The 27,315-nt window shown below is 44.2% G+C and overlaps 1 protein-coding gene across 4 annotated transcripts in view; it reads right to left on the bottom strand.

Moving 5' to 3' along the window:
- Positions 1-27,315, bottom strand: part of LOC138580491 (serine/threonine-protein phosphatase 4 regulatory subunit 1-like) — a 918,772-nt gene that overhangs the window by 88,487 nt on the left and 802,970 nt on the right. For all 4 annotated transcript variants that reach the window (XM_069651072.1, XM_069651073.1, XM_069651070.1 and 1 more), the window contains one exon: positions 20,460-20,580. In XM_069651072.1, the coding sequence (XP_069507173.1) occupies positions 20,460-20,580 (121 nt within the window). The remainder of the gene's footprint in view (positions 1-20,459; positions 20,581-27,315) is intronic.

Raw genomic sequence — 27,315 nt, 5'->3', positions numbered from 1 at the left:
GTCCGGCAAGGACAGCCACCCTGCTGAGTGAGTGGCAGCTAGGCTGGAATTAAAAGGCGGGTCTCTTGGACTGGAAAGCAGAGTCGACCACTGGAACGTAAGAACCGAAGACGAGCTGGAAGAGGACGGCTGCTGCGACTCCTGGACCGTTGGTTTACCCGGTGAAGCCCTGCTGCAGGTCCGAATTGCCACGTTCAACAGAGAAGCCCTTCAAGGACGACTTCTTCCTTTGAGTTAGTGGGACCAATCAACTCGTAAGCCACCTGGATACCATTCTCGGAGCTGGTTAGTATTAACCAGGGGGAAGGACACCAGCTTGTGTGCTTGACTACAGCTACTCGAATTGAAGTGACTCCATTTTGTCCGTGTTTTCCGACAATCCCGTGCAGTGGTCCCCCTGACGTCCTCCCTCTTGTCCCCATGACTGAGGCTCACGAACAGCGAGATCTGCAAGAACTGTCAGTAACCAACGTCTTCAGCTGCATCTTTTGCTTCATACTAAGGTACTTTGCCAACCCGATTGAGAGAATTAATTTCTCGCTGTGATAGTTCGTGGAACTTTCCCAATTTGCAGGCCTAATCAGCTTGTGACCCAACATATGATTCTGTTTCATACAAACTACTTCTGAGAACATTGGCAAAGACTTGACCGTTTACTACAAGAACTGCTCTTTCTTATCCAAGACACTAGTCCATTGACTTTGGCCTACGCCTATTGAACTGATTCGAGTCCTCTAGTGAACTATAACTATTTGCACTGCCTAAGAAAGTATTTGTGATCTATTCTATTAACTTGTGCCTTTTTACTCCCATTTAAAGTGACTGAAATGCTATTGCTCCTATTTCCAGGGAGCCTAATTTACTACAATACGAAAGGACCGAAGACAAGCTGGAAGAGGACAGCTGCTGCAACTCCTGGACCATTGGTTGGTCCGAATCGCCTAGTTCCTCTCGACCTAGAAGCCCTTCAAAGACAACTTCTCCCTTCGAGTTGGTGGGACCAATCAACTCGTAAGCCACCTGGACACCATTCTTGGAGCTGGTTGCATTTTCCTCAGCGTGGAAAGAAGGACACCAGTTTGTGTGCTTGACGACAGCTACCGGAATCGAAGATTTGCCAGTTTGCTAGCTTTGTGACCAGTCCCTGTGCAGTACAGGAGTCCCGACGTCCTCCCTCTTGTCCCTATGACTGAGGCTCAGGAACAGCAAGATCTGCAGGAACTGCCAGGAACAGAAGTCTTCAGCTGCATCTTTCTATTCAAAATAAGGTACTGTGAAAACCCAACCGAGAGAACTTACCTGTCACTGCGAAAGTGCGTGAAACTTTGGCAACTTGCAGGCCTAGTCAGCTTGTGACCCTACATATTAAACGTTCTGCTATGAACTACTTCAGAGAAGCATGGCAAAGACTTTTCCGTTTAACTACCAGAACTGGTTTTTACCTATACAAGACTCTAGCCCATTGACTTTGGCCTACTTATTGCATTGAATCAACTCCGCTGGTAAACTCAAATTATTTGCACTGTTTAAGAGTAACTGTACTATTTGTTTTATTATCTTATGCCTTTTTGCTCCTACTTCAAAGGCTCTGAATGCCATTTTGCTCTTACTTCAAAGTAGTTTAAATGTCACAGAACAGAATAGTGTGAAGTACTGTAGTATATTTTTGTGTGATATAGTATGCCTCCTTTTAGTGAATGTTTTGTAACTGACTGTAATACATTAAGAAGTGTTTTACCAAGAAACCTTGAGTATAAGTGTCTATCTGAATACATGTGATTGTAGACCTCTGTGTAACACCCTTACAGCTCACATTCCTTCTTGAGATAAGCCTGGCTGCTCAGCTCGCTACCAAAAACTGTGTGGTACAGACTTATACCAAAGGTTGGTTTTGGTTACACCTGTAGTTATAGTTGTGTGTAGTGGTCCCAGAGGGTACTGCATACACACTTTCTCTAACACCATGGGCTACTGTTTGCAGTGCCCAAGCATCTGAAGCAATGCTTCACTATTCTTCCAGATGCTGGGCCAATCTGCCTCCCACAACCGTCTTGTGGATCAAGGATTTAGAGCTGTTTTGGTGCTGCGACTGCAGCTGAAGGCAGAAAGGCAGAGGCTGTGTGGGTAGTTTCACCTCCACGTCCTCGTGCACCACAAGGAAGGTGTCTGACCCATCTGTCCCCCTTGTTCTACCGAATGACAAATAGAACCAAAAGGAGCGACCCCTCCAATGGTTAAGTGGCTCTGTTGCAGTTGGAGAATTTCTGCTCAGAAAGATTTAGCAGCTGCCTTAGATGCCTGCAGTTTCTCCAAATTCATCAGCCTTGGAGTCAACTAGAGGAGAACCATCAAACGGCATGTCTAAGAGCTTAGCCTGCACATCTGGGGCAAACCTCGACATACACAGCCAGGCAAATCTCCTAGCAACCGTGCTCACCGCCATAGACTGACCCCCACAAACAAACCCAGACTGTAGTGATTGGCACATTGAATCCTTACCATCCTGGACAATATTAATGAATCCTTCACTCATTTCACCTTCAGGAATATGTTCCACAGCCTGAGCCACTTCATCCCGCAGAGTGTTCGAGTATTTTGCCAAAGCACAAGTAGCATTAATGGCTTTCAAAGTCATGCTTCCCGGAAAAAGCCCTTTGACAGGGCATCAAACTTCATGTTGTCCCTGTCAGGAGGGATCGTCGGGTAGACAGCCACCTTTGAAGTAGACTTATCCGCTTGCACAAGTAGACTTTCCGGCGTAGGGTCCTTCGAGAGATACTACGGGTCTATAGAAGAAGGTCTGTATTTTGTTGCCAGATATTTGTTCACCGACTGTGTAGTGTCTGGCTTCTGCCAATTAGAGGATTCTGTTCTTCAGTGCCGTATGAAACGGCAAGACAGGATGCCTGGGAGGTCCCTTAACCAGGATGTCTGTCAGATCTGGCTCTATGTCTCTGAGAGGACGTCCCCAGCCTAGGTATTCTGTCACCGTACCCATGAGAAACCAGTAAGATGCATCAGCATGACCAACCGAATCAGGTGTGGCAAAATCTACTTCAGGTGAAGTGTCCAAGCCACTGGCATCCTTTTGGACACTTTTGAAATAAGTTCTTCAGGTACTTTTGGAGTACCAAACTTCAATCCAAAAGGAAGATTATCTTCCTTCTCAACCGCCTCTTCCTCAAATACGGAAGCCTTAGACAAAGGCTTAAAAACATTTGATGGTTCCGAAAACGAAGTCGATGACTTTGATGATGAAGGCCTCGATGAGAAAGAACTCGACGCCGACTCCTTTGACGGAGAGGGAGGCAGTGATATGATATGATATGGCATTTGTAACGCACCTATAACTTGACTTTGTGAATTCGTGACTTTGACTTTCCTGGAGTTGACAAATCAGTCGACATCACTCTAGGATCCACTGCCCGGGCTCTTAGGCGCGCGAACAACAGTCTTTAATGACTTCCTGTCATCCTTATATAGCGCAATGGGGTCAGAAGCTTTCATCAGTTCCTTTGAAGGGCCAGGAGCCTTTGAGAGCACTTCAAGCATTTGGAGGCGAAATTCCTCCCATCAGCCTAAGATGCCAACTTGCTAGGAAAGTGTACGCTTTTCCTGCCGGGCAAGGAATCAGAAGATACAGAGGCGTGATGATGTCGCTTATGCAATCTATGAGAAGATGATGAATTTCATGACTCACTCCTAGATCTGCAGCACTTGAAGTGTTTTGCACTTTCTTTTTGATCTCTGAGGAGAGCTGTCCTTCAAACTTCTCATCGGACAATCTCTTTTCAGAAAGGGTGGTTGAAGGGGATTTGGATGTCGACCTACCTAGGATGAGCTTTCCCTGCCTCTCGTCCAAGGCTTTAACGGTCATAGACGGACATGACCCGCAGTCATCGACCTAATGATCTACCCCAAGACACTGGCATATCCTGTGCGTATCTGTGATCGACATACTTCCAAGATAAAAGATAAAAAGAAAACACTGTTGAAAATCACCGAGGCTATTGAACCTTACGAAGAGTGCTGTGCATGCGGAAAAACGGAACCGAGGCACCAGGCGTGGTTAAGTGCTATTTATACCAGCGCCGACGTCACAGCAAGAGCGCCCTCTGCTGTCAAAAAAGTGTGCAAAGCTGCAATCAGAATGTCAGATAAATCAAAGATGAGGAATCTGTGCGAGAACATACATGATCCATTAGAATAGGCTATTTCTTCCAAATTATTTTAAGTTGGATTTCTAAATGTATTTGAATAATTTACAAGTAGAGAATTATAAATGTCACCAAATATAACCCCATGGCTTCTTCAGTGTGCTCAGATCTATACTGCTGACCAGCTATTTATGCTTAATCCCTTAAACCAGTTAGGTAGAATTCCATTTTTGTGCAATATTCTCCCCACTTGTGAGTCCCGCAGCACGTTTTGCTGGACGGTTGGATTTTTGATCAGTTCTCCTCAGTGGTACCTGTTTTCTACACACTCAGTCTTTTACTCTACCTTTGGGAATCTTTTCCAACCCTTTTGGCTATACCTTTTTGGAGTCATGCTTTCGTCCAACTTTTAAGGCATCTGCAATTTATTATTGCAGCACACAGCACTTTCTGTGCAGTGTTGCTGGGAACTATCTGAGCTGCCCGTTTTACTTTCCTTGTGATAACTACTGTTTCCAAGGATAGGGGATACTTTCTATCCTACCCAACTTATTGTGTGGAATCAGCACACCCCACCTCATATGGAGTGCTTAGGGGACACAATGTATCCCTTTTTCCACTTCTCCTGTAACTTTCTAGTTACAGTGATAAGTTCATCTGAGTGGCTGGTGGCAGCGGATATTTTCTACCGATTTTTAGGAATTTTATACTCCGGCATCTGTCGCAGCTGAGGTAAAGGACACATGAGTCACCATTGACCTAAAATGGTGTCCATCTTTTATTGCCAACTCTTGATTACTTGTACTTTCTTTAGCCTTCTACCATCCTCAGTGGGGGAGGTCCCACTCACTCTTGTATTTTCTGGACTCCACTTGGGAAGCCCACCCAAGGGCACCAATGTTTCTGGGAGTACACAAACGCCACAGGTCTTTGTCCTCCAGTATGTCTGCTTGAATTCAGTCCTAAATGGGAGGCTGGCTGTCCATCCCATTGGGACAGCCACCCCCCAAAGTTTAAATTTGGCATGACTGCTGATTGGCTGGGTTCCTGCATAAAGGTAAGTGTCCTGGAGCAGAACGGGAGAGTCGACCCATGGAATGAAGAATCCAAGGAAGAAGGATGTCTGTAGCCACCTCCAGTGACCGCCAGTGACTACTGAGTAACTGCTGTTGCTTCAACCTCCTCTTCTGATCGACAGGGAAGATTCAGACTGGACGACTTCTTCCCCTGGACCGGAGGGCCTAACCGGTCTAGAGAACCTGCATTTTGAGCTGCCACTCGAAGAGCTGCGACTGTCCTGGGCTGTAATTCCCCAATACCTTGGAACCATCGCTGTGCATCATCTTCTGAAGCGCAATTTCGGCTGGAACTTCGTGAGCATCCGGTTAGGCCTGTAGTGGCTCTTTCCTGCTTCAAGTCGGGGACCGAGAAACGAAGAGAATCCTGCTGTGCGACAATTGTCGCTGAACGCAAGCCTGTGTCGAATCCCAATGACCAAGATCATCTGCTGGGTGTCCCATTGCAAGAAGCGTATCGTCTGCTCCCGCCAAAATGTTCTTCAGCTGCCGGGGCAAGAATCCAAACAGGAGCTGCTGTCGCCTCACCGGGGGGGGAATGGGGGGTTGGGTGGAGGGGGATTCAGCTGGTGACAGTCTTCTTTATTCATGAAAAGGTACTGTCCTGTGCCTAGGCACTTCCTGGGATGAATCAGATTCCACCTGAGCTTTCTGAGACACACTGGGATGGAAAACCAACTGTGTTCTCCCTATGCCTAAAGACACTGATCATATAGTCTATAATTTTCCAGGGTGTCTGCCTGACCTCCACGAACCAACTTTTAACTAAAGATTTTACCTCCCTGCAAAGATAGAAGAAACCTGCTATTTTGACATATTGGACAGTTTCTGCCTTTCTTCTTCCGACCATGTGCCCTGTTCACTTAGTGCCTCAACTGACTGAGACTCATTCCCAGATACGGCTGAACTTGTAACATATAGGTCTCCTAAAGGAACGTACTAGTATCTGTGACGCGTACTTTAAATGTTGGTTACTAGAAATGATTTTCAAAACTTTAATACTACTCTGCTTACCTGTATATTATGTAAGAGTTTACTATTGAACTGAGTAATGCTTAAGAAAAGTCTTACTGTATATAAGTGTGAATATGTTTACTTACCTGTCATTTTAAAACTATGCTAGCTGACTTAGTGCTTATAATAAATAAAAATATGTTTATAAAACTACTGTGTATAAGCGTATTCTTGACTATAGGTGTGCCCTGAGGTCTTAGTACTTACCTACAGCCCTTCTCCCTCCTAGACCAAGCCTTGCTGTTCGTAAATTGCTACCAAACGGTTTGGGTAGTTCAGGCCAAACCGAAGAGTTGAAGATCTGTCTGCATGAGAGAGTCTTCTATAGTCCTACCACAGGTTTAAATGTAATCCTTTACACCACCAGTAGTGTGCCCATTTCTGTGGCGATCCAATTATGTTTAGATACTACGTGAACTTATCCAGGCCCTACAGTCTGAGAACATTAGCAGGGAGGACCCCATACAGCATTGAATGGTCAAAACTCAAAACAGAATGCTAATCAGTGCACAGGGATGCTGAGAGGTGTCAATCGGCTTGACATTTGTGGCCAAATTCAACTGAAAGATTTGCTAATTAAATTATCTGGTTGAACCAGATGGACTGCAAAAATCTTTGCAGATCACCTAGGATTTCATGCCATCTAAATCGGATGGTAGGCATATAAAGACAGGAATATGCAAAATAACATTCTTAGATCAGTTAAGAACCAATTTGCGGTCATGCATCCGTGTAATGTCTTACAGAAAGTCATGTAGTGTCACCGTCCTCCACTTTTGCCCACTCACTGGCACCATCAACTGAGTCATTAACATACATCTAGAAATATGGGTACAACACTAGTGACACTGGACAGATGTGCTGAGAGGCTAAAATGACAAATGATTACTTTAGCATCCTCTTCAATAACCATGCCCTCCCCACCCACGACACCCATTAACCTTGTATAAAGCTGCACCCCAGATTTAATCTTTCTTTACAGAGAAGGAGAGCATATCAGGTAAACCGCTCAAGGTAATCTTATTTTCATAACCTGTGCTTTTTGTTTTACAATGTGCAGTTGCAAACATGGAGCAAAGGTTCAATATGAATTGCTCTTTTCACATGGCTAACAAAATAATATAAAGTTCTTACAGAAAAGTAATTTAATGACAGTAAAGATCACTGTCTGGATTCCCAACATTAGAAGCCTGGAACAAGCACCAGACTACACAATGCCTGTTTTAGGGAGAATTTTCAGTTTAGTGCTAAATTCCTCCCACCTCAGAGACTCCCAGCTCTTTTTAACTGAACTTTGGGACATTGTACTTTTAATTCTATGTTTTCTGTGTTTCTTTTGACATTGAGTCTGACAAACTCCACTAGCACATCATCTTTACATTGTGACACACAGCACCTTCAGTGCAGTGGCACAGGGAGGTCTCTTAAATTTCCCAAATGTTTAAATACCTTCTCTTGGTGAAACTACTGTTTCCAAGAGCAGTGAAGTGACATTGACTTTACTTACATTTTGTAACTTTCTAGAGCCAGCACACACTATCTAACCATAGGATGCTGGATTGGTTACTTATTATCCCCTTTGTCTAGTTTCTCTGCAACGAACAAGTTACTTACCAACTGGTAACGTTCTTTCGATTGGATGTTCCTCCAACATATTCCTCATCTTAGATTTATTCCATCCAGCTTTGCTGCTCTTCGGAAATTTTTTCGGCAGAGGGCGCCGTGCGTCAATGTTGTCGAGTCGATGGTCCCTCGAAGGCCTCCGTCGAGGGTGACGTCATCGGGTGTATAAGTAGCACGCGCAGCGCCCTTTGGCCTCAGTTCTGTTTTTCCCCTCTTTTGTATCTGTGATCTTGTACTGTGAAGATTGTGCCGGCAGACAGGTATCAACCTTGCGAGATTTGAGATGGCAATAACCCGGAAAAAAATCTACAGAGGGGTAGGTTGGGAGGGCGATGAGAAATACGTTGGAGGAACATCCAATCGAAAGAATGTTACCAGTTGGTAAGTAACTTGTTCTTCGAGTGGATTGTGTCCTCCAATGTATTCCTCATCATAGATAGGCTCCCAAAGCAGTATTTTGCATAGTTCCTCTGGAGGAGGGGTCAGATTTTTTCCCACCAATGCCTTTAGATGGCGGAATAAAGCACTGCTTTTCCAAAAGTTAGCTCCCTAGACTGGGAAGCATCCAGGCTATAGAATTTTGAGAAGGTGTGAAGTGAAGACCAAGTTGCTGCTTCGTAAATGGACCTTATTGGGACACCTCTTTGAAGGGCTGTGGAAGAGGCGATGCCTCTGGTGGAATGAGCCCTTAACCCTTCTGGTGGGTCTTTTTGTGCTAATCTGTAGCATTCTGAAATGCAAAGCACAATCCAGCGTGAAATTGGCTGTTTTGTTACTGATTGACCCAGTTTTCTTCCTGGGTAGCCTATAAACAACTAGTTGTCCACTCTAATCATAGAAAGTCTAGAGATGTAAAAGCTTAAAGCTCTTTTTGGGTCCAGTGTGTGTAATCTTTCTTCCTCCCTAGAAGGATGAGGTGGAGGATAGAATGAGGGTAAAACAATTTTCTGACTTAAATGAAAATCAGATATTACCTTCGGTAAAAATGATGGTTTAACCCTCAATACAACTCTGTCCTTATGGAACACAGTGTAGGGTGGCCCAGAAGACAGTGCCTGCAATTCGTTCACTCTTCTTGCTGATGTTAGAGCAACTAAAAAGGCTGTTTTCCATGTTAATGTTAATGGACACGTGTGCATAGGCTCAAAAGGGGCACACATTAAGAATTTTAAGACTAAATTTAGATTCCAAATCGGTACTTGAAATGGGTGAGGAGGAAACACATTAGTGAGACCTTTTAAGAATTGTGTTATCAAAGGAATTTTGAAGTAGGAGCATTCTTCCGATGAGCGCTTGAAAATGGAAAGCGCTGCAAGGTAACCTTTTATTGTTCCGTTATTCAGACCTCTATGTGCTAGGGTCAGAAGGAAAGATAGTACTTCCGGAATAGAACATAGAAAAGGATCGACATTCTTTTCCCTGCACCAGTTGCAAAACATTTTCCAACAGCAACGGTATAGAGACTTTGTTGCTGGTCTTCTTGCCGAAAGCAACACCTCCATAACATCATCTGGAAGGTTCCAATTCCTGTATCTCAGCCTTTCAGATACCAAGCATGAAGGTTGAGTGTTCTGACCTCTGGGTGGAGAACCTGACCCTCCATTTGAGAGAGAAGGTTCTCTCTCTGAGGAAGACGTACTGGAGGACAGATGGACATATCTAGAAGGTCTGGATACCACGTTCTCCTGGCCCAATCCGGAGCAATTAGGATCATGCGGTTCCCGAAGCGTCTCAGCCTCCTGATGACCTGAGGAATGACGGGAATCGGAGGGAACGCATACAATAGTGGGAAATTCCAATCCACCACGAAAGCGTCCCCCAGGGCTCCTCTCGGGGGAAATTCCCTTGAGCAATACCTTCCGCATTTTCGGTTGGTACTGTTTGCGAATAGGTCTACCTGAGGGGTTCCCCAAAGGGTGAAGATCTCTTGAATGACTTCCTGAGCCAATTCCCATTCATGGGATACTGTGCTTTGCCTACTCAGAGCATCTGCCGTCATATTCTCTTCCCCGGCTAGATGAATTGGCGTTAAAGAGATTCCTTCCTGAATCGCCCAATACCAGAGCTGCATTGCCTCCCTGCACAGGGGTATTGACCCCACACCTCCTCTTTTGTTCAGGTAGTGCATGGCCATTGTGTTGCCCGTCATTATCAGGACATTTTTTCCCCTGACAGATGGCAGGAAGGCCTTCAGCGCTAGTCTGATTGCCCTCAGCTCCAAAAGGTTGATATGTAGTTTGGACTCCGATGGAGACAAACGACCGTTTATTGTCAAATCGTTGGCATGTGCTCCCCACCCCAGGAGTGAGGCGTCCGTCACTACTGTGATCTCCGGCCAAGGTTGCCAAAAAGTTCTTCCTTTAGGATGTTCTCTGCACAGGTCCACCAAAGAAGATCTTGTCTGACCTTGTTCGGAATCTGAAGAAGATCCGTCATTGGGACCACGGAGTCTTTCGGGCCCATTGAAGGGATCTCATCCTCAAGCGTGCCTCTGTCACCAGAAAGATGCAGGATGCCATGAGGCCGAGCAACCTTAAAAAGTTGTAAGCCTGGGGATTTTGGGCATTTTGGAATTTGGAAACCATCTGAAGAGTGTCTTGAGCCCTCGTCTTGGGAGGCGAGCTCTTTCCCAAGGATGTGTCTAATACAGCTCCTATGTACTGAAGCTGTTGGGAAGGTGTCATTTGAGACTTCTTTAAATTGAGGGAGAAGCCCAGTTTGTGGAGGAAGTGGCAGGTGATTTTCAGATGATCCAGTGCTTGCTCGGCAGAGCGCGCTCTGATCAACCAATCGTCGAGGTAGGGGTAGACATGAATCCCCCCCTCTCCTCAGGTGCGCTGCCACCACTACCATGAACTTGGTGAAGACCCTCGGGGAGGAGGTCAACCCGAATGGCAGGACTCGAAACTGATAGTGTGAGTCGCCAACTACGAACCTCAGGTATTTTCTGTGTTTGAGATGAATCGGCACATGAAAATAAGCATACTGGAGGTCCAATGACACCAACCAGTCCTGGAGTTGAAGGGCCTGAAGGATCTGAGAAAGGGTAACCATCTTGAACTTGTCCTTCCTGAGGAACTTGTTCAAGTTTCTTAAGTCCAAGATGGGTCTCAGTCCTCCGTCCTTTTTGAGGATCAAAGAATACGGGGAGTACCAACCTTGTTCCTCTCCGCTACAGGTACTGGTTCTATAGCACCTTTCTCCAGCAGGGTTAGAACTTCCTGCTGTAGGAGCGGGTTTGAAAGTTTCAACAGGTGTCTCCCTGGTGGATTGCTTTGAGGTTGCTTTAGAAAAGGAAGGCAATAGCCTTGGGCTATTATTTCTAGAGTCCAAAATCTAAAGTAATGGCTCGCCATTCTTGTAGATGCTGCGACAGCCTGCCTCCTACAGGTGTTTTGTGGTGCAAGTCCTCAAAGTGGTTTTGTGACGGATGTTGCAGCTGCTGATGGCAAAGAGGCTGCAGCTGGAGCTGGCTTAGCACGTTTTCCTCGTCCACCATGAGTGGCCTTTCTTTGGCCCCTTTGTCTGGCCATTCCTCTCGTCTTCCCGTATGAGGTGTAATAACGATAGGATCGTCCCCTCCATGATTGCCCTTGCACACGAAAAGACTGAGGTTGCCTAATAGCAGCACCTAAAGACTTTGCCGCTGCTTTTGAAGTCCGCAACCTCTCAAGGCTCTCGTCAGCCTTGTTGCCAAAAAGGTGAGACCCGTCAAAAGGCATGTTCAGGAGGCGGTTCTGTATGTCCGGTGCAAAACACGACTTCCGTAACCACGCAAACCTGCGCATTATCGTGCTAGTGCCCAGGGACCTGCTTACACCATCCGCAGTGTCCAATCCAGATTGAAGGGATTCCTGCAAGGCCTCTTTTCCATCTCTAACGATGGCTAGGAAAACTTCCCTTTCCTTCCCCTTCTGGTATGTGTTCTGCCACCATTGCGATGCACTCCCACAGAGTACAAAAATTTTGCCAAGGCACATGTGGAGTTGGCAGATTTCAATGCCATGCTCCCGGCTGAAAATACCTTCCGTGCCCAACCATCCACACGCTTATCGTCCCTGTCTGGAGGGATAAAAGGGTACACAAGTTTGTTGGAAACTGTGGCTGCCTGTATGACCAAACTCTCGGGAGTTGGATGTTTTGACAGATAGCCGTGGTCGCTACTGGCTGGGCGGTATTTTGATGCAAGGGATTTATTTACCAGAGGAATAGAATCCGGAGTTTCCCAATTCCTGGCCACCCTGTTTTGTAAGGCTACATGAAAAGGTAGTACTGGGTCTTCAGTGGGACCATGGTCCTATATGTCTGTTAAATCGTCCTGGACTAATTGGGCTGGTGGTCTAGCTCATCCCAAGTAATCTACCACCTTGGTCATTAACTGACGGTAAGATGGACTGGCATGCTCTCCTGGATCTGGTCTACCAAAGTCCCTCTCAGGAGAGGTGTCAATGCCACTTGCATTGTGTAAAGACTCCACCAAATCCCTCATTCTGCTTTCCTCTGAGATCAAGCATTCAGGGACATTTGGGGTGCCATATTCCAATCCAAAAGGTACATTTTCCTCCTCGGATCTCTCCTGTTCCTCAAGAATGGAGGTCAAGGATTTGAAAAACTCCTTCCTAGGGAGAGGTTTGAAAACCTTCTCTGGGAGAGGAGGAGGAAGAGGTGTAGTACCAGGCTCTGTAGAAATTACATGTTTTGTAACTTTCTCCTTCTCTTTTTCTGGCTGCCCTGGCTTGGTTGGAGCCTTTGGCGCCGAGGGTTTCGGCGTCGACGTTGATAAAGGCGTTGATGATAGTGGTCGTCGACAGGGTCTGCTTCGAGGGCGTCGAGACGGCCTTCGACGGTTTCCCTTTCGAGGTGCGATAGGTCTTGGACGGCGTCGGTAACCTCGAGCGGTCGACTCGACTCGAGTGTTTATCTTTATCGCTCAGCGTCCTGGAAGGTTCCCTATCCTTCCTTTTACGATCACCCGGGCTCGAGGGCGCGCGAGTGTCAGAGCGATTCCGCTCCCGGCCGGCTTCCGAAGAAGGCGCTGACAAGGCTTCGCCTTCTCAAACACCTCCATCATTTTGACCCTGAATGCTTCCCACTCTTCGGTAGACAAATGTTTTGTGGGGCATTTCATTTTCGGAGACTCGTCTGACGACGAGGTGGAGGGAGACCTATGGCGTCGTTTCTTCGAAGACAACGATGAGCGTTGAGAATTGCTTCGGGATCTAGATCGATGCCTTTCGCATCGAGGAGATTTTTCCCCATGGGGTCTCGACTCGACGCTAGAGGCTTTTCGATCCTTCCGACCTACCTGTAGCTTTCCTCTCCTTTCCTTTTCCTCTCTTCCCCGTCATCACCTGACACTTCGAACAGGCCTCCATGTAGTGGCCTTCCCCGAGATACCGGAAAACACTTGTCGATCACGGACCCGCACCGCATTTTTGAGCTGCACGACTTGCATTTCTTAAAACCTGATCTTGGGGTCGTGGTCAGCATCGATGACGAGGACATAATTACTTCTCGTTATATTTCTTGACAGAACTTGAGGCGCTGCTAATGTCTGAAGCAACGTAACTGCGGAAAAACGGAACTGAGGCCAGCGGGCGCTGCGCGTGCTACTTATACACCCGATGGCGTCACCCTCGACAGAGGCCTTCGAGGGACCATCGACTCGACGACATCGACGCACGGCACCCCCTGTCGAAAAAATTTCCGAAGAGCAGCAAAGCTGGATGGAATACATCTAAGATGAGGAATACGCTGGAGGACACAATCCACTCGAAATGTTTATGTTACCCTTTCTACAATTAATGGTTGGTGGCAGTGGTTTACTTTTAACTACCATTGGGAGTTTTTACCGCAGGCTGTGTTCGCAAATGCAGTAAAGCATCCATGGGTGCCCATTTTGTAAAAATGGCCCTTTTCTTTTTTCGCCATTTCTTGTTTGAAAGGTTCTTCTTGAGATTTACTCTGCATGCTAAACTAGGTTTGGTCCCTTTGTTCATTTTTTTAATTTTTTTTTTATTTGTTTATGGTTCAATTACACAAAGTAGAAACTTTACAAAGAAAAATTATTTTAAGAATCCGATAAACAGTTTACATTTTTTTTCCTCGTCATTTACACATAAAAAGGAAAATTATTAAAATGTACATCTATCTCATTTCATGAATAAAAAGTATCACATCTAACAGAAAATAACTAATTATTAAAACTAAGCAATTCTTTTTCTATGTACTTACACAAGTTAACCAATTCAAATATCAGTGGTTTATGAGTACCTAACATCATACGAGCCCATTGAAATTTGTCATTTTGTCTTTGGCGGGATTCATGAGTGAAGCCGGCCTCTAGCTCCAGTAGGTCAGGCAGGAAGTGAGGGAGGTGCCGAAACCCCTTGTGCTTAATCCCCTTGGTTACAGGAACGCACCCAAATATGATTGGCCGGCTGGCTGTCCGGCAAGGACAGCCACCCTGCTGTGTGATTGACAGCTAGGCTGGAATGAATGGGAGAAACCTGCATAAAAAGCGAGGCTTTTTGGCTTGTAAGGCAGTGACCACTGGACGAAGGAATCCGAAGAAGAACTTGGAAGAGACGCCTGCTGCAACTTCTAGACCGTTGGTTTGCCCGGTGAAGCCATGCTGCTGTGCAATAAAACGAGCTCCGAAGATGCGGGTAAACAGTGGGAGAGTTTAGAAAACTCGCAATCTATGTTTGGCGAGGAGCGTAACTGGGATCAGGTCAGAATGGTAAATGAAGTGACCGAGCAAGCTGTTCCAATGTCAGATTTGAATTCCAGTTATTTGTTCGCCAACACACCACCGATCTTTAGTACTGGCGAAATAGCATTACTTGGTCTCTCACAACCCATTGATACTATGACTGGACATTTTGATGAGCAAAGAACCACAACACAGAATATTAATGTGGAAGGGGCGGAAGATGCACTGAATACAAATTTGCAATACGCAGACGCTTGCTGAACTAAAAAAACATACGAGAACATTAAAAGAAATTATGCTTCTATCAACAGCAATGCCTGAGATGTGCGGAAAGGTGGCCGCGAATTTGCACCTAACTAACAAGGGCATAAACAACATACCACGTTCAGTAAATTATGTTGGTGATATTTCTGATACTACACTAATTACCATAGAATCTGGAGTCAATGTGGTAAATACTGTGGATAGCGCTGAAAATGATCCCGAAGAACAGAATGTTGACCCTGAGCAATTTACTGTTAAGAAAAAACAGGAAAAAAACAAGACGCAAACAAGCACATGCCCTTAAAGCTTCCAGCCCATCATCTTGCAGGGTTTTGAGAAATATGGACTTGCAGGAGGTAATTATGGAAAGTCAGAAGGACAAAGAATTGATCCTCATTTCCGAAACACCTTCAACCTCTGATCCCAAATGCACAAAGAAAGTAAATATAACGTCAAAGATAAACGATCAAGAATCAAGATCCACACAATGCGAGTACTCGGAAAGCACTACTCGGCTATCTGAGGCGCTCGAAAATAAAGAGACATCGGGAAGGATTGACAGACATCTCAAATCCATTAAGATGGGAATGATCGACATCTTTGATATTTTCAAAAATCCAGCATTCATATTGCATACTACACACCAATGTCAGCATGTCCCGGCATGGAAAATGATTTTCAATCATTTGGAACAAACAATCCAAATGAAAGTAGTTCATCCGCAAAAACACCAATTATTGCCACAAGTTTACTAGGAGTTGACAATGCAATCAGGCAACCTCGTTCAAAAATCTCAGCAATTGAAGACGGAAAAAAAATAAACGCGGCTACGAAGGCCGCTGTACAATAAGGAATGGAGGTACATAAAAAATTACCGAATGAAGGATGCCCAAACCTTGAAAGAAGCATATCAGACGAGGCCTTACTGGCCTCTCATGAAAGTAATTCAGATGTACTGTTGAAGGAGGATCTATCTGAGGAAGTAGTTCGATAATTAATTGAAAATATACTGAATAATAAAATCCTTGATGCAAAACAAGGGACCTTAAGCAAAAGAATGGGACCGTTGGGTCGAATGAAACAGGATGTGTTTATAAATGCTTCCACCTCGCACTATCGTGCTAATAATGCCCTGCAAAATCCGTCCATCCATGCTCATTCAGACACTTATGTAATAAAAATAAACGAGGTATCAAATCAAACACAATGAGATAAGGGAGTCAGATGCAAGACACGACTAGGATATATTTTCTAATATTATGAACAAAGAAACTGAACTGTTTAAGACCGCCAACCTATTCCAATGAGCCAAGCTTAATAATGTACTATATGTTTAAAGATGGTGGAACAAGTTCACTGAATAGACTGCACATTTTAAGCTTATTTGCTGATATACCGGAACCTAGTTTAATAACATCTGCAGACATTAAGTCGGTAGACTTCTTTCACAATTTCAGATACGACTATGTTAAATTGGTAATTCCATCACCCCTGGTTCGCTCATTAATTGTGAAGGAAGTTGGTCCTCTACCGAAGAGGGGATTCGATGTAATTTGCAATCAGGAATCCACGAAAACGAATCAGGTTGACAAACATAGCTCTAGAATAACCGAGGCACCCGAACCAAGCCAACGCACAGGAGCATCGATAATATCCGAAGAGCGAGCCCAATTAAAAGATACACATGAATGGCGATGGCTCGCACTATCTCTAAGAGTCAATGGAACAAATAAAATCAGCATGAAAAACTCTTTAGCGAAGATAGGTTTTACAGTATAGTTTCCTGGAGGTTGTTCACATTTAGTATCGAAGAACAAAGTTTGTAATGAATTCCAGCAGTTTGATTTTATTCTGATACAAGAATCTTGGGCCAGAAGTCAACTGTTGTGGGATGGATTTAATTCTTATGCTTGCCAGCAAAATGTGAAGTTAGGGGACGTCCCAAAGGTGGCCTAGCTATTGCATATCGCATTGACGCAGCAATCACTAAGGAAACTGAATTCCAAATTATGGATTGTACTATGATCGCTACCTTTCAGGTAAAAACAAAGAATTGGAAAATTCACATAATGCTGTTAAATATATATTGGAACGCTGCCGCCGAGATCGATAGTGAGCTGGGCAAATTGTTGGAGAAGCTAAATCTACAGATAAGCAATTGGCTGGATGTAAATCCGGGAGGATTCACCTTCCTAGCAGGAGATCTGAATGCAGACTGTAATATGTCAAGTAGCGCTATGCAATGGGCAGCGACCACCTTGGGGAACTTTCTTCTAAACCCTATGGTAAATTCTACAGAGGAGGTTTATGGCTCGCATTTGCGAGAAGTTGGGGAATGAAACCCATGTTTAACACACTCCTACATGGCAAGCACGCAGCTTAGGTTCAATAATTGATTATGTGTTTGTGAGCGAACAAATGATTAAAATAACAGGAAACAAGACAGCTCACGCAACTCCATACAGTGATCACGCAATGTTCGCAATTAATCTAGTATGGGCCAAAAAAGTCAATATTGATGAGTGTTACGTTGAGAGGTTTGAGGTTAACACTACAGGAACAAGGGTTAAATGGAATCCGTCAAAAACCATAAAATTTAACAGCTTGATGATGCAAGATTTTAACTCTCACCCTCTGGAAGAGAAAGTTGATATCTATTTGGTTTGTAAATTCAATAGCTATCTTGCAACGATGTTGCAGGAATTTGAAATAAGGATTTCAGACAAAATCGAATTCAAAGTCACACAAACATACATTTGATTTAGAGAGCAAACATATGAAAAGCCTAGCTTCACAAAGAAGAATACTAAATAAATCAAACTTGGAAGTAGCAGTAATTAGGCAAGAAATTTAACAAAGTAAACAACGGTACAAAAATTGGATTCTGGCCCATAGTTCGGCAATACAACAAAGAGATGGGGAAGAGATTCTAAATTCTACAAAAGGTCAAAATTCACGTAATTTTTGACCATTAATAAACAGAATTGAAACCTCCCAAATACAATTAACCATGAATCCCATTGACTATAAAACATGGATAGACCACTTTGAAGAATTATATAAGCAATCATATTACGAATACACTGTTATGCAATTTGATCGATTGGTATGGCAGATTGATATTTCAGTTGCAAACATAACAAGACATATTAAAAGAGCAAAATAATCAAACACTCTGGGTCCAAACAACCTATCATTTGTAACTCTCAAACAGAATACCATACTGTGGGCACATTTACTAGATTTAATCTTGTGCAATGTAATCAAAAGCAAGAGAATATCCGATTCATGAAACATGGCTTATGTGCGCTTTAGTTTTAAGAAGGGTAATCGCTTCTGCCCAATTAACTATCGGGCAATATCGCTTATGAATGTAGAGTCAAAAATATTTGCCGCAATTCTTTTCTGAATACATCGATAGACGAGAAAATTATCCTTGATTTAAGACATATAGGATTCAGGAAAGCAATGTGAACAGACCACGGCGTTCTATTAGTGACACAGTTAGAGTAAATCTTTGGTGAAGGGTCAACTCCCTCTCTATATAGCAGCAATGGACCCATCTATGGCGTTCGATAAAGTTGAAAGACCCACCTTATGGAGAATGCCATTAGACTTGAAATAGATAAGGGCTTATTGGAACTACACATATATTTGAACTCGAAAAACTGTGATGAAAGTCAGACTAAACAACAAAGGTGTAACGTCCAAAGAAATAATGACCCACAACGGTCTGAAACAAGGGTGCACACTTACTGCCAGCCTTTTTAATCTGTATGCATCGGCAGCAGGCCAAACATTAGACGACAGCGGCCTAATTGCTCCTAAAATCGGCGGTATGGATATAAAGTGGGTTGCATATGCCGACGACTTTCTACTTATCGATTGCACCAAAGTCGGTCTTCGATGACTAATTAAGACATTTGAGATATTTATAGTAGATAGGAAACTTCAAATACATCTGTTAAAAACAGTAATATTCTACACAGGTCCAGGAGCTAAAAGAATTTTTAAACACACCTGGATATGCAAAGGGCTAAGGATTAAACAACAACTCGTCTTACGATACTTAGGATATACATTTTCATGTTGTCGTTCGTATAACTTTATTAAAAATGGCCTTATGGACGAGAGCCATCTAAGCATCCAATCAATTAAAAGCCACAGAGAGAAAATATTGTAAATTTACGTTGGCCCCTTGCATACAATCTTATTGAATGAATATCATTCCATGACTCTCTAATTGCCTGGAATTCTTTCACCATACTTACTTAAGACAATAGAGGCAATAGTATGGAGATCAAACTGTTCTTTCTTCCTAAGTGTATTCCAATGCAATCGATACAGTATGAATTAGGGCTCCAATCATTAAAATGCTATATGCATTGGAAAAAGTCATCTTTGGTAAAATGTATAACAAGTGAAACAAAATCTATGTACCATCACATAGGGAATGACAAAAAATGGCAATTCATGTGCTCGCTACTAAATGAAGCCAAAACTATATTAAGTAATCTGGGGCTTTCCACAGAAATCCTCAAGAAAAATCCTCTAAAGGTGAAAAAACTTGTGAAAACCTATGACAATGTATTTCCACTGAATTTGAAACTATATTCTCAAATAGTTTTATTCTGGAAGTGGTATCCATCCCCGAAACCTATAAAGTAAAATATTCTACACAAGTGTTTAGGAACAGTATAATGAGATTTAGATTAAATGTTTTAAATACACAAGAGATTATAAACATCCATACTCACAATCCTGGCGACCCTAAATACTGTTGACACCGTAAGGTAGTTGGTGTGACTGAGTCATTGAAGCATCTGTTATTATCATGTCCCAATTTGATGCTAGAAAGAATCGAATATTTCTTGCAATTTGTAAATAACATTGCATACGTTAATAGAGAAAAAATTGTGGAATGAAATGCTCCATGGAAATTCGATAACACTGAAATTAAGAGTGAACGCATTTCTAAAAAAATATCTGTAAATTAGCGTAACACGATCAAATGTTAAGATGAACATGTTTGAAATTGTTATTGTTAAAATACGGATTTGTAGCTGTGTTTTTATGAATTTGTTTTAACTATTGTTTGCTATTGATATATAGAAGTTGTGATACTAATGTTTTAGAAACTTTTGTAAAGGTTTTGACAAACCACAAACAATAACAAAAAATATATATATTGCTCCCTTCTGAAGAAGGCTTATACAACTGACTGTAAAATAAATTAATAATGGTTTTATCGAGGAACCTGGAGTGCAAGAGTGTATTTGAATAACTGTTACTGTGAAACTCTGCCACAACATTACTGCTCACGTTGACCCCTCTTGAGATTAGCCTGGCTGTTCAGCCACACTACCAACCTGTGTAGTTCAGACTAATAACAAAGGTTGGGACCCTATTTCCAGGAGGTCAAGGTTATTGTAGTGCACCCAAGGGGTACTGCATACAATCTTGCCTAACAGCCCGCTACACACCTCTATCTGAAAAGATACATATTGTGGTATTGGAAACTGGCTTTAGGGGTATCAGTAAAAAACTGATACCTTACCTATACTGGTGCAAGAGCATGAATATTACTAGTCTTAAATGGCAACCGCTTACCAGTTTGAAAGAGATCCACCTGACTTCTGACACTTTATCGGAACAAAGAGTTAGCGCAATATGGCGGAGGTAGTCATACACATCATTTGGGTTATATAGCTCCAAGATGAGGATCAGCTGCCTGAAAGACAAAAAAGGTACGAGTAAGGAATCTCAATTGTGCTGCCGATTGCAAGCTTGCAACAGAAAAAAAGGGTAAGGAAAGAAAAGTGAATACTTTAAGGTACTACAGATAAGTGAGTGAATGCATTGACTGAAGGCAAGGGCAGAAATTACGGCAAAGAGGAGCGCTTTCAATTTTTGTTTGTATTACTGTCGGGCAACATTTTTTTTGCTGCTTTACACCCATAAACATCTAAGAGACACCCTCTCTTTTCTTTGTTTTGACTGCTGGCCTGCCATTTTGGAGGCCAGTAAAGCCTTCTCATTTACTTCTCTTGTCTTATTGCTCATTATTATGGGGACATTGATCAGTTCATAAGACTATCAGTACTTGGAGACTCTCTCTCTCTCCCTTAGTGGATTTCTTGTATGTCTAAAGCGGCACACGCCACCTTAAAGTGAAGTGCGGTTAGGATACTATGTATCCTTATAATATTTTTGTTTTGTGTCTTTTTGTTTACAATTGCAATATGTTCAGCAAAGGCTGGTGGCAGCAGATGCGTTTCTACTGTGTTTTAAACATATTACTTGTGCACTCTTTTGCAATTACCACACATGGCTTCTAAGAGTGGCTAGCACTCCAAGAGGGCTGAGCCACAAGATTTTCGCCTGTCCTTTGACCACAATGTGCCTTGACCACCTTCCTGCCGTCTCGGGTTTGGAATTGCCAGGTCTGGGAAGCCCTTTCCCGGTGTGAGAAACCTGAGGTCGTTCTCACATCTATGCGCCTTGGATCCTTTGCGCAGGTGGCCAGGGAAAGGCCATTGCTTTTGGATCCTGACTTTGGGGGTTTGGGAAGTGAGGGAGGATCACCCGAGTGGAGGGTTCTTGGGGAATGGGAACAAAGTGTCCTCAGGCGAGACGCAGTATTTCCCCTTTCCGTTTCGTGATGAACCCTTAGCCCCATAAGCCTCTGGGGGATATTGCTACCTCAATCCCGTTGGTCAGAATAATATCAGGAAAAATTACAAGACTAGAAGACCCAGAAGGAGGGTGAGCAAGAATAAGGGGCCCGCAGACGAGACATGGTATGCCCCTTTCCTTACTAACAACCAACCCAAACCCTCCCCAACCTTTATAGGTTATTTTATGTTTGCTTCCCTTGTTTCCCCACATGCAACATCTGACAGTACTGGGACAAAGAGGCAACTAAGAGCAATGAAGACTACACTCTTACCACTCTGGTACTGGGACGGGGGAAGAAGCATGTTAAGAGCAGTGAAGGTCAGGCATGTCCCTTTAATTGTGGTCATGCAGGGCGGTTTGGACATCCACACCTGCAGACTGTCAAGGGGCTGCAGGTGTATAAAAGGAGACCATCCCACCAGCAAAGAGAGACAGGAGCAGCAGCAAAAAGGCTAGTGTAAGCAGCAGGGAACTTTGTTTGGAAAATATTCAGAGATGCTGAGGTCTGCAGAGTGATTTATGGAAGCAGGGCGCAGGAGCTGGGGCTCTGTGGAATGAACCGAGCATTGTGAAGGGAGCCGTGTAGAGAGGCTATCCCTTTTCCTAGTGGTCAAGGTGTTCATTCCCCTGTGGCGGGAGTGAGCCACAGGAATGCTCGAGTGGCAGGAGTTGGGCCCAGACATCACATGCAGAAGGCCGTACGAACCATGCTGCTGGAGAAAGCGGTGAACGTGACCGGTAAGTTTCTAACAAGTAAGCAAATCGGTGCGTAACGCTTGAATACGTTGTATCAGAGTGGTCGCGTGTTGAAGGAAACACGTTTTCGAAAGTCTCCGAAGGCTGGGTTCTACAATTAAAGCAAACTGAAGCATTATTAAGCAACGGCATGAATTAAAATTGTGTTATGAATGCAACCCACCTTTATCAAATACCAAACGGAGTGAAAACTCTACCAATGAGCAGAATTGTAATATCTTGAGTTCAGAACTGAATGAAACTTTAAAACCACTATACATTGCACTCTAAAGTGAAAACCAACTGTGTGCTGAATCCTGAAATTAATGGAACTTTAACCTTGAAACTAAATTAAACTTTCAATTCATGTAAACCCATTGTGTGCTGCATTGTAAAATCAATGGAACTTTAACAAAAGAAAAGCATATTGAATACTAAATTGTGTGGAAACTACAATACATGAAAACCAACAAATAAAGGAGGGCACAAGTGTGACAAAGGACCATAAACAAATATCAAGTATGATTTTTTGACACAAACTGAGTCTTGGGGAAGGGAACCCTGAGATCTGAAGTATTTACTGACTTACAGAATACAGAGCCTGAAGGCGCTTTGTGTTTGGAATCTGTTACCTGGAACTTAGTGAAGGAAATCCAGAGTATTGATTAAAAACGTTATCACCTTGAACTTAAGAAAGGTAACTAAGACTTTTTGTTAGAATTATTTCATACTTGGGGAGGGGAGCTGAAAGGAAGCTGCGAGCTAAAAGAAGCTGAGAGCTTTATGTTGGACACAGATTCTTTCGGTTGCTGACATCCCTACACATTGTATAGATTAGTTGTGAAGTCAAGTATAGGTTGTGGACACAGATTCTTAGGTTGAACTCTTTAGACTTTCCATAGTTTCATTTAGGTAGGGAAATCCCACCTTAGCATAGGGCAAGTTGGGCCTTTTCACAACCTGACATTTATAAAAGTGTTTGTTTTGAAGTCTGAATCTGTGGTCTGTGTCTTGCTTCATTATGCCTTCACACCGGACAACATGGCTGGGACTGTCTGGTCCAAATCTGCATTAAGTTGCTTGAATGTCTGTTGCTGGACAGACTCCTACAGCCATTTTTGACAGATCATCAGTAGAGCCAAGACCTACGCAGAAGATCAAGTTAATTACCCCTGGTAATGTTCTTTCGACTGGATGTTCCTCCCACGTATTCCTCTTCTTTGATATACTCCCAAAACAGTGCCAATCTGGAGGAGGGAGTACGATTTAATTTAGGCATGCACTGTGTGCAAAACATCTTTTGCAAAAAAGCCCCTTGAGACGATGTTGAATTTAAACAGTAATGTTTTATGAATGTGTGCATAGAGAACCAAGTAGCTGCTGCGCAGATATCACGTACCGGGACACCCTCTGGAGAGCTGCAGAAGTTGCCATGCCCCTAGTGGACAGAGCTCTTAGCCCATCTGGTGGTTCCTTGTCAGCCAGTCTATAACATTCTCCAATTGCTAAAATTATCCACCTGGATCTAGTTTGTTTTGTTACTGCCAGGCCGAACTTGTGGCCAGTATATACAATGAAAAGTTGATCATCTTGCCTAAATTTTGCAATTCTTGAGATATAAAAGCTCAGGGCCCTTTTTGGATCTAGCCTGTGAAGCCTTTCTTCCTCCTTGCCTGCATGCGGGGAGGGGATAAAAGGCTGTTAGTATCATATGCAACAAATGGAAGTCAGACTACTTTAGGCAGGAATGATGGTTTGACTTTGAGAATCACCTTATCCTTATGGAATACGGTGTAAGGAGGTTTACAAGAGAGCCTGTAACTCACTGCAGGTTGATGCTAAAGCCACTAGAAGGATTATCTTTAATGTGAGTAGCCTTTGAGGACATGAATGCAATGGCTCGAATGGAATACATGTGAGAAATTCCAATACCAAATTCAACTCCCAAACAGGCACATGAAAAGGGACAGGAGGGTACACGGCCCCTTTAGAAATTGCACAATCAAGGGTATCTTGAAATAAGAGTCCTCTTCAGAAGAGCGCTTAAAGGTGGAAAGCGCAGCCAGGTATCTTTTTATCGTTCCAATCTGAAGCTCCAGATTGGCTAAGGAAAGAAATCCCCATAGAAGTGCCACATAGAAATGGATCCACATTCTTATCCTTGCAGCAGGTACGGAATGTATTCCAACAACATTGGTACAAGGATTTGGTTGCTGGCTTTCTGGCCGAAAACAAAATCTCCTTTACGTCATCCGGGAGGTCCCAATCCTTATATCTCAGCCTCTCAGAAACCATGGTTGAAGGCTGAATGTGTTAACCCCTGGATGGAGAACCTGACCTTCCTCTTGCGAGAGAAGATCCTCTCTTTGTGGAAGACGTATTGGAGGGCAGATAGACATGTCCAGAAGGTCTGGGTACCATGTCCTCCTGGCCCAATCCCGAGAAATTAGCATAATTTATTTCCCGAACTTTCTCAACCTCCTGATCACGCGAGGAATGACGGACTGGAAGAAACACATACAGGAGTGGAAATTCCCAGTCCACTAGGAACGTGTCCCCTAGAGCTCCTGAGAGGAAATTCCCTTGATCAATACTGTTCGCACTTTTGATTCACCTTGGTCGAAGAGAGATCCACTTGAGGAGTTCCCCAGAGGGTGAAGATCTTTTGAAGGACTTCCTGAGCTAGTTCCCACTCGTGGGAGACTGTGCTCTGCCTGCTCAGAGCATCCGCCGCCGTGTTCTTCTCTCGGGCTAGGTGAATTGCCGATAAGAGATTCCTTCTTGTATTGGCCAGAACTACAGAGGCATTGCCTCTCTGCACAGTGGTAGTGACCCTACACCGCCTCTTTTGTTGACAGTACATGGCCACTGCGTTGTCCATCATTATAAGGACATTCTTTACCCGTACAGAGGGCAGAAAAGCCTTCAGCGCTAGTCTGATTGCCTTCCGCTCCAAAAGGTTGATGTGTAGTTTGGATTCAGATGGAGACCAACGACCGCTGATTGTCAGATCGTTGGTTTTGGCTCCTCATCCTGAGTGAGGCGTCCATCACTACCGTCATCTCCGGCCATGGCTGCCAAAAAAAATTTCCCTTGAAAATATTGTCCTTACAAGCCCACCATAGAAGGACTTGAGCCACTCTGCTCGGAACTTGCACAAGATCTAACATATTCCCCCAAAACTGGGATCACCGAGTTCTGTGGGCCCATTGAAGGGACCTCATCCTCAAATCGGGCCTCTGGCACCAGAAAAATGCACGATGCCATGAGGCCGAGCAACCTCAGAAAATCGTAGGCCGGTAGACACTGGGCATTTTGGAATTTTGTTACCATCTGCAGAATGTGTTGAGCTCTCACCTCTGGGGGCGAGATTTTCCCAGGGGAAGTGGCCAGGACCGCTCCGATGAACTGGAGTCTTTGGAATGGTATCATATGGGACTTCTTGAAATTGAGGGAGAAGCCCAGTCTGTGTTGGGAGTGGCAGGTGATGCTGAGATATTCCAGGGCCTGTTCGGGAGAACCTGCCCTGATCAGCCAATCGCCCAGGTAGCGGTAGACGCGAATCCTCCCTCTCCTGAGACTCGCTGCCACTACCACCATCAGTTTGGTGAAAACCCTTGGGGCGGAGGTCAGCCCGAATGGCAGAACCTGAAACTGATGAGAATCGCCAACCGCGAACCTCAGGTACTTTGTGTGCTTGAGATGGATTGGCACATGAAAGTAAGCATCCTGAAGGTCCAATGATACCAACCAGTCTTGGAGTTGGAGAGCCTGAAGGATCTGAGAAAAGGTTACCATCTTGAACTTGTCCTTCCTGAGGAACTTGTTCAAGTTTCTTAAGTCCAAGATGGGTCTCAATCCTCTGTCCTTCTTGGGAATGAGGAAATAAGGGGAGTACTAACCCTTGTTCCTCTTCGCTACAGGTACATTTTCTATTGCACCTTTCTCTAGCAGGGTTAGGATTTCCTGCACAAGGAGCGGATCTGGAATTTTGACAGAGTTGGGTCCCGGTGGATAATCCGAGGCCGCCTTTGAAAGGGAAAAATATCACCGTAAAGTTGGCCATTTGGTTCGCCATAGGCGATATTTTTATTAGGGATATTATGTGGGAGCCGGAGTTGCAGGGGCGTCCCCCGCACATTAAAAAATGATGCAGAGGTGTCCCCCGCAGGGTACGTTGTGAATTTCGCCACAAAAATATGGCGATATTTTTGTATCGCAATATTTTTGCAGTGGAATTTTCACATGGAATCCTTTGTACAGCCTGTCCTCTTCCCCTTCCAAATGAGAAATAGAAACGGAAAGGACGACCCCTCCAGGAAGATGAGCCGGAGTAGGGGTGTTGCTGAGGTTGAGTTATGGAGGCACTAAGTGATTTAGCCGCCGCTTTAGAGGTCTGCAGCTTCTCCAGACTCATCCGCCTTGCTGCCGAACAACCTCAAGCCGTCAAAGGGCATACTGAGTAACCTGGGCTGCACATCCAGTGCAAAGCCAGATTTACTCAGCCACGCAAACCTGCGTAGCACGGGGCTAGAAGCCATGGACCTGCCAATGCTGTCAACAGTGTCCAGTCCTGACTCGAGACACTCCCCCATTGCCTCCTTCCCATCCCTCACGATAGCCAGGAAGCTGTCTCCCCTAGCCTTCCGGAATGTGTTCAGCGCCCATACTAATGCAGTCCCACAGGGTGCAAGTAAACCTCGAAAAGGTGCAGGTAACATTAGCAGATTTCAAGGCCATACTGCCCGAAGAAAAGATCTTAGGCTGCGTCCACCCTCTCGTCGTCTCTATCCGGAGGAATAGATGGATAGGCCGACTGCCTGGCTGATGTGGCTGCCTGAACCACCAGGCTTTAGAGTGTAGGAGGTTTTGTTAAGTAATCCGGATCAATACTGGAAGGCCTATATTTTCTGGCAAAGGTTTTATTTATAGCGGGTCCAGATTCTGGAGTATCTCAGGTTTGCCAAAACTCTTTTCTGTAGAGCTGCATGAAAAGGTAACACTGGGTCTTTGTGAGAGCCTTGGGTCAGAATATCTGTCATGTCATCCTGTT

This window comes from Ambystoma mexicanum, chromosome 3p (genome assembly GCF_040938575.1).
Source record: "Ambystoma mexicanum isolate Mex_15411 chromosome 3p, UKY_AmexF1_1, whole genome shotgun sequence".
Lineage (NCBI taxonomy): Eukaryota > Metazoa > Chordata > Amphibia > Caudata > Ambystomatidae > Ambystoma > Ambystoma mexicanum.
This window is presented reverse-complemented; position numbering and strand designations above follow the sequence as displayed.